Source organism: Microtus pennsylvanicus, chromosome 7 (genome assembly GCF_037038515.1).
Source record: "Microtus pennsylvanicus isolate mMicPen1 chromosome 7, mMicPen1.hap1, whole genome shotgun sequence".
In the NCBI taxonomy this organism is placed as follows: Eukaryota; Metazoa; Chordata; class Mammalia; order Rodentia; family Cricetidae; genus Microtus; species Microtus pennsylvanicus.
The window spans coordinates 51081574-51099796 of NC_134585.1; the positions used below are offsets into that span (position 1 = coordinate 51081574).

The 18223-nt window shown below is 45.9% G+C and overlaps 1 protein-coding gene and 1 non-coding gene across 3 annotated transcripts in view; both read left to right on the forward strand.

The window, feature by feature from the left end:
- Cyp39a1 (cytochrome P450 family 39 subfamily A member 1) overlaps positions 1-18223 on the forward strand; it is a 95047-nt gene that overhangs the window by 27835 nt on the left and 48989 nt on the right. For both annotated transcript variants that reach the window (XM_075980677.1, XM_075980678.1), the window contains one exon: positions 3065-3155. In XM_075980677.1, the coding sequence (XP_075836792.1) occupies positions 3065-3155 (91 nt within the window). The remainder of the gene's footprint in view (positions 1-3064; positions 3156-18223) is intronic.
- LOC142855227 (U2 spliceosomal RNA) lies at positions 16-204 on the forward strand. Its single transcript, XR_012911485.1, has one exon. It is a non-coding gene; the product is annotated as a U2 spliceosomal RNA (small nuclear RNA).

Consider the following 18223-nt stretch of genomic DNA (forward strand, 5'->3'; position numbering starts at 1 on the left):
TTAAGACATAAAGAAATTGTTCCTTGTCCCTTTGCTAAGGTGAGGTGTGGTATCTGTTCTTATCAGTTGAGTAGTAGAGACTTCCTCTGTCTGAGGACAACACAGTAAAGATAGACCTTTGGTGCTGGGAGATGGAATGGGAGCTTGCTCTGCCCACTCCATGCAGAGATCTGTTGCAGCACCTCTGGGAACGGTGGACTCCTCTTTGGGGAGCATCTGAAAGAAATAAGTGCTCCTTAGAAGCACTCCCTTCCCTTAACTATTGTAGGGGGAGACAAGGTCTCATATAATCATGCAGCCCAGACTGACCTCACACTGGCTGTCAGGGAGGATGACCTTGAACTCCTTATTCTTTTATACATCCTAGGTGCTGGGACCATTCACCTTCACACCAAAAGTACATTGTTGTGTTTTGATTTGTTTTATTTTATGCATGAGTATTTTACCTGCACATTGTATATGCCTGGTGTCTGTGGAGGTCAGAAGACACCAGATCCCCTAGAACTGTAGTTCTGGGTGGTTGTGAGCTGCTGTATGGGTGCTGGGAATCAAGCCCAGGTCCTCTCCAAGAGTAACAAGTGTTGCTAACCACTGAGCCGTCTCATCAGCCCTCAAAAGTTCTGTTTTAAAGGTAAAAAATAGTACTTAACACCACCATGCAGCCATTTTTACTGAGCTGAATTTTAGAGTTTTCCATAAAAACAAATGGTACCAGTTTTAGTGACTCTCAAAAGCACAGTCAGGTGCACAGGATTTCAAGCTCCACTTGTGTTACTGAAGGTCTGCGATCATCACTGGAATTCTCTGCTCAGTGTGAACTCTGACCTCAAATACAATGAGTTAAGTATGAAGTGATTATTAATCAAGCCAAATAGATTCGCACTTCCATTGATAGCTCATCGGAAGAAGAACCCGAGGAGGGAGACAGCAGAGAGCTCTCTGAGCCGCGTGTAAAGGTGAGCTGGATAATCTCCAGCTAAGTCTCCCTGGATCCGGATGCTGGTCTAGGCTGTCTGCAGGACAGGGGCCTCGGTCCTGGTCCTCTCATTCCTCTCTCTGTATCAAGGCTGTACATACATACCTCCTTGCTTTCCCAGCTCAGTGCACCAGCTAGGAAACAGGCAGCCTGGGCTTGCTTCCTTTCCACACCTCCCTTCAGTACTGCTCTTCCTCTTTTGACCACACGAGGGAGGGTTGGGATCGCTCCCAGGGACAGCCTGTTTCACAAAAGCCATAGAGACAAAAGACTTAAGGTATACAAACTGTTACCTGGGTCACCTCAGAATTGATTTCAAAATATTTTTTTGCCATTTACCCTTATTTTATGTATACTTTTCATACATCAATACATAATTTCCACCTCCCTTGCCCCCAACTCCTCCTGTGCCTGCTTCCTCTCTCGCGTTCTTGATCGCTTCTTTAATACAATATTAATATTAATTTAGTACAAGGCTTATAGGAAAACAGTAAAAGGGAAAGCAATCCAAGCTTCTCAGGATCATAAACATTGCTATGTTGTCTAAGCTTAGAAGCAAAACCTTCCACCTCAGCAGGAAGCTCATTTTTAAGATGCACATTTTTATCTTAAACTCATTTATTTTGATAAATATTAGAATGAAAAAATCAATCTCCAAAATATGTTAGCTCTTGAATAAAATGCAAACATGAAGACTGTTCCGGAGCATTATGGGGGGGGGGAGCATTAAGGCCAAAGAGGTAATTCACAGAAGCATTCAAAGCTGGCTGATTGAGTGACCCTGGGTAGGAGCAAGATCTACACAATCGAAAAGATGGATGTAGTCTGCTTGGTAGGAGACATTTATAATTGATTACAAATTTCAGCAGAGATCTTGGCTGTCCAGTCCATATTGGAAGCAGCTCCAGTCAACTTAATTTTAAACCCTAGACTGAGATCTCAAACTCCTACATATATCAGGTAGGAAATCGCTTATGTATTACCTTGAGTTACCATTGGGCATTGAAAATTGTATTATTAGATACAAAATGATCCTGCTGGTCTAAAGAGAATTTACTGATGTACTTGGGTACAAAATGGCTCTATTTTCTCGTGTCAAACTCTCATATTTTTGTTTGTTTTACTTTTATTTTATATTAATTTTGAGGAATGCTGGGTATTAACCCAGGACTTGTAAAATTCATACCATACAAATGTCCCATCATCAAGCCTCACCTCCAGGTCCTCATAACTTACTTAATGAGATTTAAGTATGGTTTTCTGGAATTACTTAAAATTAATATGTTTTATTTGCAAGAAGAAAGTTTTCTGGTTCATTTTCATCCTCTCTCTGTGACTCTCAATATAGTCTTGCTGCATAGGCCTGGCTGCTATGAAATTTACATGCAAACCAAGTTGTCCTTGAACTCACAGTAATCCTCCTGCCTCTACTTCCCAAGAGCTCAGATTTTAGCTACGTGCCACCTTTCTCTGAGGCCTCATTTGTATTTTAAGGAAATTAAATCATGATAATTTTTTCATATTGTATTAGCATTTTAATTATTAATGATTTCTTTAGAAGATTAGTGAATGGCTACATGATATTTTATGTTTTTTGTTAGTAAACACAATTCCATCTTTCTTGGTTCAGCAAAGATAGCTAAACTACAGCAACAGAATCAATGTATAGATTTGACATCACTCTTATTTGTAAAACCTAGTTATTTTGAAAGATGATACTTAATATCATGTGTTTAAAATGTTTTTTTTTCTTTATTTTTATTTTATATGTATGGGTGTTTTGCCTGCATGCAAGCCTCAGCACCACGTGTGTGCAGTGACCACAGAGACCAGAAGGGGGCGTCAGATCCTCCAGGACTGGAATTGCAGATGGTTGTAAGCCATGATGTAGATTCTCAGAATGCAAACTGTGTCCTTTGGAAGGGCCAGACGTTCTCTTGACTGCTCAGCCATCTTTCCAGCCCCTAGTAGTGCGCTTCTGAGGTTGACTAAAACTCCTTGCTTCTTCCAGCTGTCTGCGGCTAGCACTGAATTCGCTTTCGTTCACCTCATGAGAGGTTTCATGTTGTACGTGTTCCTCCTTTCCAGATTGCATTCTGGACACTTGCATTTGTTCTGGCCCATCCTGAAGTCCACAAGACCGTTTTAGAAGCCATATCTTCTGTGTTCGGCACTACAGGTACTAAGTTAATTTACCTAACTAAGGGCGCATTTAGTCCGTATGATTTATATCTTGACTGTCTACCATGTTTTAAAGTCAGGACCAGGGCTTGGGAGATGGCTCAGTTGGTAAAGGGCTGGCGACATGAGCATGAGGTCTTAAGTTCAATCCCCAGCACCGGTTAAAAAAGAAAAAAAGGCTGGGTAAGGCCTTTTTCTTGCAATCCCAGTGCTTAACATGTAAAATTATGGACCGCCATAAGAAAAATGAAAAAATAATTTGATTTTTCTTGTTCAAAAGTTTAATATCATTGTATAAAATACCATGTGAGTTAAAAGTTGTCCCTCCCTCGCCTCCTCCATGATGACTGAAAATATTTTGAAAATACTTTGGCGTTTCTTCCAAACTCAAGCAAACTTGACTATCATGTTGGGTACCTAAGCAGTGCCTTGCCAGCCCAGAAAGTGAACCCAGCAGTATCGGACTTTATCTTAGGGACATTTGGGCATTGGAATTATTAAGAACTAGGGATGCTCACAGTGGGATTCCAGAAACTCACCGATGAATTTCAGGACAGGTCATTGCTCTATAGAGAGCCCAGCTCCACAGGGCTGATCACAGATGGGCGGAGTGAGTGAACAGTAGGGACCCTCCCTGACTCAAGCTCTTCCCCGTTTGCTGGGGTGCTCCCTGACTCATGCTCTTCCCGTTTGCTGGGGTGCTCCCTGACTTATGCTCTTCCCCACCTGCTGGGGTGCTCCCTGACTCAAGCTCTTCCCATTTGCTGGGGTGCTCCCTGACTCAAGCTCTTCCCGTTTTCTGGGGTGCTCCCTGACTCATGTTCTTCCCTATTTGCTGGGGTGCTCCCTGACTCAAGCTCTTCCCGTTTGCTGAAGTGCTCCCTGACTCATGTTCTTCCCCATTTGCTGGGGTACTCCCTGACTCATGCTCTTCCCATTTGCTGGGGTGCTCCTTGACTCCTGCTCTTCCCCATTTGCTGGAGTGCTCCCTGACTCATGTTCTTCCCCATCGGCTGGGGTGCTCCTTGACTCATGCTCTTCCCGTTTGCTGGGGTGCTCCCTGACTCAAGCTCTTCCCGTTTGCTGGGGTGCTCCCTGACTCATGTTCTTCCCCATCTGCTGGGGTGCTCCCTGACTCAAGCTCTTCTTGTTTGCTGTGGTGCTCCCTGACTTATGCTCTTCCCGTTTGCTGGGGTGCTCCCTGACTCATGTTCTTCCCCATCTGCTGGGGTGCTCCCTGACTCAAGCTCTTCTTGTTTGCTGGGGTGCTCCCTGACTTATGCTCTTCCCGTTTGCTGGGGTGCTCCCTGAATTCCAGTTCTTGGGATTCCTGGCCTTTGGGAAGTGCAAGGCCAGGGGAAGAGTGGTGGGGAAAATGTGGAGAGCCCAAGTGACTCAGAGGCCACAACTGGAGTGTGACATTAGTCTGAGTGTCTGCAGGGCTTGAATTTGGAGCCCTTAGATGTGGCTCCCGTGTAAAGAGACAAAACTCCTTCTCTCTTCTGTACCATCGCTTGTTTTCAGAACCTGTTATTCTCTATTAACAGAAAAACATTGCTTCAAACACTGTTTCATGGTAATAGCTTCGCTGTATCGATGATGTCCATTGTAAGTCATGACTGCAGAATAGAAAGCAACTCACAAAAATATAAAACTTAAAAAAAACTGTATGTGTATAGGGGTAGCTCAGAGCTCTCTGAGCAAATGAAATATCTCTAGAACTAATTATGCATAAGCTGTTGCAATGGCTCAGAAATCTAGACGTGGAAGGAGGCCATGAGGCCATGAATCCTGGAGATTGATACCGAGGAAGATATCCATGAAGCTATATGAAGGAACATGCAAGAGAAGGAATATTAGGGTATGCTGTATTATCAAGTCTTCTCCAGAAAAATAGACCAATATGAGATGGTTGGAGCGCTGGATAGACAGTAGGTTTTTAGGTCCATAATTAGATAGATATTAAATGGATAGATAGTTCTAGAAAGATTCATTTTACATTTTTACAGCTTATTTTTACTTTTAGATTGTGTGGCCATTTATGTGTCTGCATGTGACTCTAAGCATGTGAGTGTAGGTGCCCACAGATGCCAGAAGATGGAGCCCCATCCCCTGGAGCTGGAGCAACTGGCCCTTGTGAGCCATCTGATGTGGGGGCTGGGAACTGAACTTGGGTCCTTTGCAAGAGCAGCCTCATAAGGAGGAGCTGGTGGATGTGATTACAGATCCTGCTAGCACGGTCTTAGCCATGTGATCCTACTAAAGTCTGTCCTGTGAGGTTAGTGGCTTCTCTGGACCTGGACATGGTTTATCTATACTGAGACGCTATGTGCCTCCTTTTCTTAGCCAAGGGCTTCTGTGTGCATGGCAGGTGCTTTCCGCATCCAGTCAGCCATTGAGAACTGCCTTAGCTCCTGCCTCTGCTTGTGTGGAGCCTCATGACCGGCCACGGCAAGGATTGGGTGTTTTCAGTGCCTTCTGGAGACTGGAGCGTGAGTGCACAGCCCTACACAAATGAATGGCCTCCGGCTTGTGCGGGAATATAGACCTCTTCAAGGCCACTACCCACACCTGCTTCCCCAGGCGTTCAGTTTCATCTGTACAGTTTACCTGGTATTTGTCTGTCTACTGCTGCAGGCGGCTGCAAAGGTGAACAAATTACCTTTAAAGGTTTTTCTCCCAGCACTCCTCAAGACAAAGCTCCCTGCTTTTCTGCTTCAAAAGTTTGGATAAACAATGATCACATTCTTCTTGGCGCCTATATTCTAGGAGAGGAAAAAAAAACCAATGATGAATTTAATGCATAAATAAATCAAGACTGTTAGCAGCTACCATATTCTGTATACAAAAGGAAACAGACCTGAACGTGGATGGTTACCCAGGCCAGGCGTGGAAGCATAGGTTGAGCAGGTGGATCCGGCTGGGCCTTATTGCAAGGACTTGAAGTGGTTTGGGGTTAGACAGGTAGGAATCTGGAGGCGGGGGAGGGAGCAGATGTGAGCCTACAGAATCTGCAGTTCTGTTGAAATGATCGTGTCATTCATTCCACGGCAGAATGTGTAAGGAATGGATTCACCACGTGGAGAGAGGAGCTCTAATACGCCATCTTTCCTGAGGCCTTGCCCTTCCCTGGACAGGCATATTCCCTGTTCTTCCTTGTTTTGTTTTGTTTTTTCTTATAATTTTTTAAAAAGAAAACAAAGTATCTTTTATCATTTTACATACCAATTGCAGTTCCCACTCCCTCCCCTCCTCCCATGCCCTCCACCTACCTTCCCACCCCACCTCCATCCAGTCCTCAGAGATGATAAGGCACATTACTTTGGGAAAGGTCCAACACCCTCCCTACTTTATCTAGGCTGAGCAAGGTATCCATCCAAAAAGAATGGGTTCCCCAAAAAGCCAGTGCAAGCAGTAGGGATCAATCCTGGCCCCACTGCCATTGGCCCCACAGTCTGCCCCAGTCATACATCTGTTACCCACATTCAGAGGGTCTAGTTTGGTCCTATGCTGGTTCCTTCCCTGTCCGGCTGGAGCTGGTGAGCTCCCATTAGCTCAGGTAGACTCTTTCAGTGGTGCCCCCATCATGGCCTTGACCTCTGTGCTCACATTCTCACTCCTCCCACTCTTCAACTGCACTTTTAGAGCTCAGTCCAGTGCTCTGTTGTGGGTCTCTGCCTCTGTTTCCATCAGTTGATGGATGAAGGTTCTATGGGGACATTTAAGATAGTCGTCAATCTGACTACAGAGCAAGGCCAGTTCAGGCACCCTCTCCTCTATTGCTTAAGGTATTAGCTGGAGGCCATCCTTTTGAATTCCTGGGAATTTCTTTAGTGCCAGATTTCTTGCTAGCCCCATAATGACTTCCTCAATCAAGATATCTCTTTTCTTGCTCTCATCTCTCTCCTTCCTCCATCTTGACTACCTTGTTCCCTCAAGTTCTCCTCTCCCTCCCCTCTCTCCTCCTTTCCCCTTCTACCCTCCCTTTTCCCCCTGCCCCCCATTCTCCCAATTTTGTCAGGCCATCTTGTCTATTTCTCCTTTCCAGGTGGATCCATGTTTGGTTTTTTTGGGGGGGGGGCTCACCTTGTTACTTAGCTTCTCTAGGATCATGAACTATAGGCTCAATATCCTTTACTTTACAGCTAGTACCCACTTATGAGTGAGTACATACCATGTTCATCTTTCTGGATCTGGGATACCTCACTCAGGATGTTTTTTTTTCTAGTTCCATCCATTTGCATGCAAATTTTAGGATGTCATTGTTTTTTTACCGCTGACTAGTACGCCAGTGTGTAAACATGCCAAATAACATGCCCAGTTCATGGCTTTAACTCTCCATTTTACTAGCCACCTGCTCCCTAGTCATTTCTGGACATCTCTAATACAGAGAGCGTGCCATCGGTTGATCACAGCAGACAGTCTGGGGGGGGCTGCATCATGCCTCATCCTTTTCCCTTGTCTGCTGCAGAAGGCATCCCTGCTCCTTTCCCTCCTGTGATGCATTCATGTCCCAGCACCAACATCTCTCTCCAGATCTCTGCTTCCTGTCTCCATTGCCAGCAGGGTTTCCCAGACTGAGCCCCAGGAGCTCACTCCGGCTGACTGGGGGTGGGTCTTTTGTTTGTGTGTTTATTTTCTTTTGTTCTTAATAAATCTGCTAAAATGTGGGATTTCCAGGAGGGCGGGATGTGCTGTGCAGGGAGGGCAGCGCCAGAGACTGCTCCCAACCAGGCCACGGGCTGTCTGGCAAGCCCAGTATACCCACTAATGCCAAGCACGCAGTGACACTGGCAGGGGACACTAAATGACATCGTGTCCCTGGGAACTTCAGCCTGTGAAATCTGCAGTGGGTGCCAGGAAAATCACAAGCTCAGTCCCCATTTTTTCCTATCACTAGCTTTCTCTCCCCCTTCTTCTTTTATTTTATATTATTTTTTATTCATGTGTAGGTTTGTGTCTGTATTTGTATATTCACAAATGTAAATGTGTGGGGGAGTGTATATACGCTCAGGTGTGTGTGTGTGCGTGCGCCTGTGTGTCCTTGCACATGTCTGAGAAGGTCTGAAGAGAGCATGGCATCTGCTAGAGCTGAGGCTACAGCAGGGACAGCTCCAGACATGGGTTTTGGGTCCTCTGCAAGAGCAGCAAGTGCTTTTCGCTGCTGAGTCAGCTCTCCAGTCCTGGTATCACTAACTCTTAATTCAAGCTATGAGACTGTTTGATCTTATCTGGAACCTTTCTTCATGGTACTGTCTGAGCTTCAGGGGAGACAAGAAAAGCAGGAGTCCTGAGGTTTCTACTCTGGGGTGCTCAGGCAAGCTTCTGCCGAAGCGCCGGCCATGATGATGATGCTGTGTGTAACTTACATGTGTTATACATATATGGGAGGCCATGATGATGATGCTGTGTGTAACTTACATGTGTTATACATATATGTGAGGCCATGATGATGATGCTGTGTGTAACTTACATGTGTTATACATATATGTGAGGCCATGATGATGATGCTGTGTGTAACTTACATGTGTTATACATATATGTGAGGCCATGATGATGATGCTGTGTGTAACTTACACGTGTTATACATATATGTGAGGCCATGATGATGATGCTGTGTGTAACTTACATGTGTTATACATATATGTGAGGGCATGATGATGATGCTGTGTGTAACTTACATGTGTTATACATATATGTGAGGGCATGATGATGATGCTGTGTGTAACTTACATGTGTTATACATATATGTGAGGGCATGATGATGATGCTGTGTGTAACTTACACGTGTTATACATATATGTGAGGCCATGATGATGATGCTGTGTGTAACTTACATGTGTTATACATATATGTGAGGGCATGATGATGATGCTGTGTGTAACTTACATGTGTTATACATATATGTGAGGCCATGATGATGATGCTGTGTGTAACTTACACGTGTTATACATATATGTGAGGCCATGATGATGATGCTGTGTGTAACTTACACGTGTTATACATATATGTGAGGGCATGATGATGATGCTGTGTGTAACTTACTTACACGTGTTATACATGTATGTGAGTGTAAGCAATGTGCTTGTATTTTTTTGAAAATAAATCTTTGTGTGTGAGTGTGGTATGTCTGTGACGTATCTGTATATGTGTACAAAGAACACATGCCGGAGGCCAAAGGAGGGTGTCAGGAATGCTCTGTCTCCACCTAGTCAATGAAGCAGAGTCCGTCCTTGAGCTTGGAGCTTGTGTTTTTTCAACTAGCCTGAAAGCCTGCTATTCTCAAGTCTCCACCATTTGGCATTGGCGTCCCAGGCCTTCCCTGGACTCCTGGCTTACTGCCTGGGTTCTGAGATCCAAGTAGCCATCCTTGTGCTTGCACTGCGAGCTCTCCTAACTCATCAAGCCATCCCTCCAGCCCACAACTGGCAATTTCAAACAACGCAGTGATTACCTGAAGTCACTGTGTGCTAGCCAAAAATAGGATTATTCCCTTTATTGTTTTTTTAATTTAAAGGATCCACAAACTGATAGTTCAATTTGACTTTGATTCGCTGTTTTAATGAAGAAAAGTTTCCCCAAATAAAACTTTCTTCTATGAAATGTTGTCTATTCTCAAAATGGTGAGTGTTCTGTGCCCACAGAACTGAAGATGAACATTAAATTACTTATGTCTTTCTTTCAATTAAGCTACATATTAATTATTATATTATGTATTCGTTATTACTTATTATGGAAACATATGTTTTTGTTGTTTTTCAGATGAGGTTTTCTTTTGTCCCAGGCTAACCTTGAACTCAAAGATAAGTCCAGGCTCACCTCATATCTGTAGGAGTCCTTGCAAGTGCTGGGTACAGGCTGCGCCAATAGAGAGGCTTTTGATTTAAGCAGTCCCACACTCACCCAGCACTAGGGTTTGCTTTCTTTATCTTTGTGCAAACACTGAAGTTCATGTTTAGGTTTCCTTGAGTCATTTATTCCTTTTCCTTTGCTTTGTTTTCTCAATATATAAATATAAAAATCGGGCAGCCCTGAACCACAAACTCCCAGTTCATTCAGCATGTATGTTGTCCATCCAGCACGTGCACTGCACTCTGTTCATCCCGTGTGTGCACTCTGTTCATCCCGTGTGTGCACTCTGTTCATCTAGTGTGTGTACTCTGTTCATCCGCGTGAGAGCACACTGTTCATCCCGTGTGTGCACTCTGTTCATCCCGTGTGTGCACTCTGTTTATCCCGTGTGTGCACTCTGTTCATCCCGTGTGTGCACTCTGTTTATCCCGTGTGTGCACTCTGCTTATCTAGTGTGTGCACTCTGTTCATCCCGTGTGTGCACTCTGTTCATCCTGTGTGTGCACTCTGTTCATCCCGTGTGTGCACTCTGTTCATCCCGTGTGTGCACTCTGTTCATCCCGTGTGTGCACTCTGTTCATCCCGTGTGTGCACTCTGTTCATCCCGTGTGTGCACTCTGTTCATCCCGTGTGTGCACTCTGTTCATCTAGTGTGTGCACTCTGTTCATCCCGTGTGTGCACTCTGTTCATCTAGTGTGTGTACTCTGTTCATCCGCGTGAGAGCACACTGTTCATCCCGTGTGTGCACTCTGTTCATCCCGTGTGTGCACTCTGTTTATCCCGTGTGTGCACTCTGTTCATCCCGTGTGTGCACTCTGTTTATCCCGTGTGTGCACTCTGCTTATCTAGTGTGTGCACTCTGTTCATCCCGTGTGTGCACTCTGTTCATCCCGTGTGTGCACTCTGTTTATCCCGTGTGTGCACTCTGTTTATCCCGTGTGTGCACTCTGCTTATCTAGTGTGTGCACTCTGTTTATCTAGTGTGTGCACTCTGTTCATCCCGTGTGTGCACTCTGTTCATCCCGTGTGTGCACTCTGTTAATCCCGTGTGTGAACTCTGTTCATCCCGTGTGTGCACTCTGTTTATCTAGTGTGTGCACTCTGTTCATCCCGTGTGTGCACTCTGTTTATCTAGTGTGTGCACTCTGTTCATCCGTGTGAGTGCACACTGTTCATCCCCTGTGTGCACCCTGTTTATCTAGTGTGTGCACTCTGTTCATCCCGTGTGTGCACTCTGTTCATCCCCTGTGTGCACTCTGTTCATCCCGTGTGTGCACTCTGTTCATCCCGTGTGTGCATTCTGTTCATCCCGTGTGTGCACTCTGTTTATCTAGTGTGTGCACTCTGTTCATCCCGTGTGTGCACTCTGTTTATCTAGTGTGTGCACTCTGTTCATCCCGTGTGTGCACTCTGTTTATCTAGTGTGTGCACTCTGTTCATCCCGTGTGTGCACTCTGTTCATCCCCTGTGTGCACTCTGTTCATCCCGTGTGTGCACTCTGTTCATCCCGTGTGTGCACTCTGTTCATCCCGTGTGTGCACTCTGTTCATCCCGTGTGTGCACTCTGTTCATCCCGTGTGTGCACTCTGTTCATCCCGTGTGTGCATTCTGTTCATCCCGTGTGTGCACTCTGTTTATCTAGTGTGTGCACTCTGTTCATCCCGTGTGTGCACTCTGTTTATCTAGTGTGTGCACTCTGTTCATCCCGTGTGTGTACTCTGTTCATCCCGTGTGTGCACTCTGTTCATCCCGTGTGTGCACTCTGTTCATCCCGTGTGTGCACTCTGTTCATCCCGTAGTGTGTGCACTCTGTTCATCCCGTGTGTGCACTCTGTTTATCTAGTGTGTGCACTCTGTTCATCCTGTGTGTGCACTCTGTTCATCCCGTGTGTGCACTCTGTTCATCCCGTGTGTGCACTCTGTTTATCTAGTGTGTGCACTCTGTTCATCCCGTGTGTGCACTCTGTTCATCCCGTGTGTGCACTCTGTTCATCCCGTGTGTGCACTCTGTTCATCCCGTGTGTGCACTCTGTTTATCTAGTGTGTGCCCTCTGTTCATCCCGTGTGTGCACTCTGTTCATCCCGTGTGTGCACTCTGTTCATCCCGTGTGTGCACTCTGTTAATCCCGTGTGTGAACTCTGTTCATCCCGTGTGTGCACTCTGTTTATCTAGTGTGTGCACTCTGTTCATCCCGTGTGTGCACTCTGTTCATCCCGTGTGTGCACTCTGTTAATCCCGTGTGTGAACTCTGTTCATCCCGTGTGTGCACTCTGTTTATCTAGTGTGTGCACTCTGTTCATCCCGTGTGTGCACTCTGTTTATCTAGTGTGTGCACTCTGTTCATCCGTGTGAGTGCACACTGTTCATCCCCTGTGTGCACCCTGTTTATCTAGTGTGTGCACTCTGTTCATCCCGTGTGTGCACTCTGTTCATCCCCTGTGTGCACTCTGTTCATCCCGTGTGTGCACTCTGTTCATCCCGTGTGTGCATTCTGTTCATCCCGTGTGTGCACTCTGTTTATCTAGTGTGTGCACTCTGTTCATCCCGTGTGTGCACTCTGTTTATCTAGTGTGTGCACTCTGTTCATCCCGTGTGTGCACTCTGTTTATCTAGTGTGTGCACTCTGTTCATCCCGTGTGTGCACTCTGTTCATCCCCTGTGTGCACTCTGTTCATCCCGTGTGTGCACTCTGTTCATCCCGTGTGTGCACTCTGTTCATCCCGTGTGTGCACTCTGTTCATCCCGTGTGTGCACTCTGTTCATCCCGTGTGTGCACTCTGTTCATCCCGTGTGTGCATTCTGTTCATCCCGTGTGTGCACTCTGTTTATCTAGTGTGTGCACTCTGTTCATCCCGTGTGTGCACTCTGTTTATCTAGTGTGTGCACTCTGTTCATCCCGTGTGTGTACTCTGTTCATCCCGTGTGTGCACTCTGTTCATCCCGTGTGTGCACTCTGTTCATCCCGTGTGTGCACTCTGTTCATCCCGTAGTGTGTGCACTCTGTTCATCCCGTGTGTGCACTCTGTTTATCTAGTGTGTGCACTCTGTTCATCCCGTGTGTGCACTCTGTTTATCTAGTGTGTGCACTCTGTTCATCCCGTGTGTGCACTCTGTTCATCCCCTGTGTGCACTCTGTTCATCCCGTGTGTGCACTCTGTTCATCCCGTGTGTGCACTCTGTTCATCCCGTGTGTGCACTCTGTTCATCCCGTGTGTGCACTCTGTTCATCCCGTGTGTGCATTCTGTTCATCCCGTGTGTGCACTCTGTTTATCTAGTGTGTGCACTCTGTTCATCCCGTGTGTGCACTCTGTTTATCTAGTGTGTGCACTCTGTTCATCCCGTGTGTGTACTCTGTTCATCCCGTGTGTGCACTCTGTTCATCCCGTGTGTGCACTCTGTTCATCCCGTGTGTGCACTCTGTTCATCCCGTAGTGTGTGCACTCTGTTCATCCCGTGTGTGCACTCTGTTTATCTAGTGTGTGCACTCTGTTCATCCTGTGTGTGCACTCTGTTCATCCCGTGTGTGCACTCTGTTCATCCCGTGTGTGCACTCTGTTCATCTAGTGTGTGCACTCTGTTCATCCCGTGTGTGCACTCTGTTCATCCCGTGTGTGCACTCTGTTCATCCCGTGTGTGCACTCTGTTCATCCCATGTGTGCACTCTGTTTATCTAGTGTGTGCACTCTGTTCATCCCGTGTGTGCACTCTGTTCATCCCGTGTGTGCACTCTGTTCATCCCGTGTGTGCACTCTGTTAATCCCGTGTGTGAACTCTGTTCATCCCGTGTGTGCACTCTGTTTATCTAGTGTGTGCACTCTGTTCATCCCGTGTGTGCACTCTGTTCATCCCGTGTGTGCACTCTGTTAATCCCGTGTGTGAACTCTGTTCATCCCGTGTGTGCACTCTGTTTATCTAGTGTGTGCACTCTGTTCATCCCGTGTGTGCACTCTGTTTATCTAGTGTGTGCACTCTGTTCATCCGTGTGAGTGCACACTGTTCATCCCCTGTGTGCACCCTGTTTATCTAGTGTGTGCACTCTGTTCATCCCGTGTGTGCACTCTGTTCATCCCCTGTGTGCACTCTGTTCATCCCGTGTGTGCACTCTGTTCATCCCGTGTGTGCATTCTGTTCATCCCGTGTGTGCACTCTGTTTATCTAGTGTGTGCACTCTGTTCATCCCGTGTGTGCACTCTGTTTATCTAGTGTGTGCACTCTGTTCATCCCGTGTGTGCACTCTGTTTATCTAGTGTGTGCACTCTGTTCATCCCGTGTGTGCACTCTGTTCATCCCCTGTGTGCACTCTGTTCATCCCGTGTGTGCACTCTGTTCATCCCGTGTGTGCACTCTGTTCATCCCGTGTGTGCACTCTGTTCATCCCGTGTGTGCACTCTGTTCATCCCGTGTGTGCACTCTGTTCATCCCGTGTGTGCATTCTGTTCATCCCGTGTGTGCACTCTGTTTATCTAGTGTGTGCACTCTGTTCATCCCGTGTGTGCACTCTGTTTATCTAGTGTGTGCACTCTGTTCATCCCGTGTGTGTACTCTGTTCATCCCGTGTGTGCACTCTGTTCATCCCGTGTGTGCACTCTGTTCATCCCGTGTGTGCACTCTGTTCATCCCGTAGTGTGTGCACTCTGTTCATCCCGTGTGTGCACTCTGTTTATCTAGTGTGTGCACTCTGTTCATCCTGTGTGTGCACTCTGTTCATCCCGTGTGTGCACTCTGTTCATCCCGTGTGTGCACTCTGTTTATCTAGTGTGTGCACTCTGTTCATCCCGTGTGTGCACTCTGTTCATCCCATGTGTGCACTCTGTTCATCCCGTGTGTGCACTCTGTTCATCCCGTGTGTGCACTCTGTTTATCTAGTGTGTGCCCTCTGTTCATCCCGTGTGTGCACTCTGTTCATCCCGTGTGTGCACTCTGTTCTTCCCGTGTGTGCACTCTGTTAATCCCGTGTGTGAACTCTGTTCATCCCGTGTGTGCACTCTGTTTATCTAGTGTGTGCACTCTGTTCATCCCGTGTGTGCACTCTGTTCATCCCGTGTGTGCACTCTGTTCATCCCGTGTGTGCACTCTGTTCATCCCGTGTGTGCACTCTGTTTATCTAGTGTGTGCACTCTGTTCATCCCGTGTGTGCACTCTGTTCATCCCGTGTGTGCACTCTGTTTATCTAGTGTGTGCACTCTGTTCATCCCGTGTGTGCACTCTGTTCATCCCGTGTGTGCACTCTGTTTATCTAGTGTGTGCACTCTGTTCATCTAGTGTGTGCACTCTGTTCATCCCGTGTGTGCACTCTGTTTATCTAGTGTGTGCACTCTGTTCATCCCGTGTGTGCACTCTGTTCATCCCGTGTGTGCACTCTGTTTATCTACTGTGTGCACTCTGTTCATCCCGTGTGTGCACTCTGTTTATCTAGTGTGTGCACTCTGTTCATCCCGTGTGTCCACTCCTGCCTCTAAAATTTAGGTTCTGTGTCCACCGTATTATAGGCAGTTTTCTTTCCTCCTTCAGGGGCTGCTCACTGGGAATTTGCTCATCAGAACAAGCAGATGAAAGTTCCTGCTTTGTTTTTCCTACATACTTTTTTATGTTTTATTTTAACGACATTTTATTTATTTATTTATTTATTTTCTAACATAGGGTGGCATCCACAGTACCTTTTTTTTCCTATCTATAATCTTACTATGCAAACTATAAAATTTACCTCTTTTTTAATTTTGAGATTATAATTTAATTACAATATTTCCCCCTTTCTTTTCCTCTCTCCAGACCCTTTCTTATTTCCCTTCTTACTCTCATCCAAATTCCTGGCCTTCTTTCCCATCAATTGTTATTGAATGTATGTATGTACTTGTATATATGTATATATTACCAGGAACAACTCATTACGTCGAGCTTTTCCCCCTTTTGATTTACAAGGAAGTGGATTCACCTAGATAGGATTGATTCTTTCAAGTATAAATCAGAAAATGTGTAAGCAAAAATGCCCATTCATTGGCAGAGAGAGGTGGCTCAGTGGTTAAGAGTCCTCTATGCCCTTACAGAAGTTGAGGGTACCATTCCCAGGGCCATATCAGGCGTTTCACAAACTCCTGTAATTTCCACTACAGGGCATGCAGTGCCCTCTTCTGGATGCTTAGGGTACCTGCATTCATGTGCACATACCTATACACAGACATAAGTCTGAAAGTAAATCTTTAAAAAGGGTCTCTTGGATAGAGTCAGAAGTTGAGCTGTGCATTTTCATCCTGTTAGTCACGAATTTGTGACTTTGAAAATGAAAAATCGTACCCACAGCCTATAATATTTTTATGTTTGCTTTGTTTTTGTTTTGGGCACTGCTGTGTTTGGATAGAACACCAATCCTGATGGAACATACTGACACTGTAGGGTGTCCAGGTGCAAATACAGAATGACCTTGACTTTGCTAGTAAGCATAAACAAGCCTGCCTACTAGCAAGATCGAAACGAAGCCCAGGGTGGCATGCATGGTGAGCATGGCACTGCCCTCACTGGCTTCATTAGCTCCCCAGTCCCATCTCATTGCATTGTGCTATCTGCAGTAGCTCCAAGTTCGGGCCTCACAGACTGCCGTTATTTGTGCTCGTGGCTAACTCACAGCTTCTGCCCACTTGGATGTGCTCTCTGTCCCCTCTTGCCAGCCCAAGACAGGATTCTTTAAAGATTCCATCATGTCATCTCAGCTGACCTAGTAATCTTATTCATCACTCATCCCCAGCTAGCCCGGGCTCTATGGCTAATAACCAGAGTTATGACTGGAATGGATCTTTGTTGCCTTTTATGGGACAAATTCTCCGAAATAATGAAGCAAGGGACCGAGTAACAGAGCCATAACTCCAATGGAGTTATGACACAGAATAGTTATTTTATTAAAAAACTTCTCCACTTCCACTTGAAATCTGATAACGTGAATCTAACGTGAGGGGTTAGAGGCTAAGACTAATGCATATTATTCCAGGAATATTTCACGAGACTCATGTTCCTTTGTTAGCCTGGCCTTTGTGAGCTGCCTCGGACCTAGGATGCAGTAAACTACACGGAAGCATATTGCAACAGTATTTCTCAGTCACCAGCCTTGGAAACTGTATCTAACTATTTACAAAATCAAGAGGTTTCATCTGACCTACCCCAAATCTCTTCTTTTCCAGCCAAAATCTATAATTTTATCCTCCTCCCCAAGCCCTAAGGCTAAGTTAGTGCCATTGGCAACATACAGCCTGTGGACTCCACCTGATACCTTAGCCATGCAGACATCCATGTATGACGAAGGGCTGAGAAGACAGTCCGCAGAAGCTGTTTCTAATACTCATTGTTTCCTGTGTGAAATGCGGGACTTGGTCCTTATGATGGCCTACGTCTGTGAAGTGACCCCTCCATCTCCTGGCTCCAGCACACAGTGATTCCTCTGATAGCCATAGCTTATTGCCAGCCCTGTCACAGTTATGAGCCAGGAGGGAGGTTCCACCCCACAGCCTCTCAGTTTAATCATCGTCCATGTCTCACTCCCATGCCACGCTCTTCCCCGGCTTGATTAATTCTCGCCCCTTCTCATTCAAGCACACCCTTTTCAGTGGGTTCTGAAGGGGAGTTATTGATGCTTTGGGATAATCTTTGTTTTCTTTCTGTAAATGAAATGCTGAGGTGTACGGGTTATGTTTAGATCGAGGTTTATTTTATGTCTTACTTACCCCATATTTTCTCACTTCTGTTTACTATAGACTGGAGCATGCTCTTCATTCTTTTTCTACAGAAGGAGAAGACATCCCAATTTTGAAGCAGGCTCCCCTTTGTCTTCTTACAAACATAGCAATCGAAAGTGACCCCATTAATGTGGGAAGTACTACTTGTAAAAATTAACAGGAGATAGAGTTTTTCTCAGAAGAACAGAAGCCGCTGATTTAGCATAGCATTGCTGAGCTCGTCTGAAATGACAGAATGGACTATGTGTTGTTTTTATGTGTGCATGCATGGGTGAAGTAAAGGGCAGAGGGTCAGTCTTTTGGCCCTCCCTGTCCCCCGTCAGCTGTAATTTATCTGTTCTAGCAATGCCGTAGTCCTTGCTGTCTCTCCCTTACCATCGTCCTCACTGTCCCCTTCATCTTCTGCATCCCAAGTGTCAGAATGAAGCAGCTGAGCCGAGTCAGCTTCCAAAAGGCTATTGCTTGTACTCCTCCAGAAGGAGCCTGCACC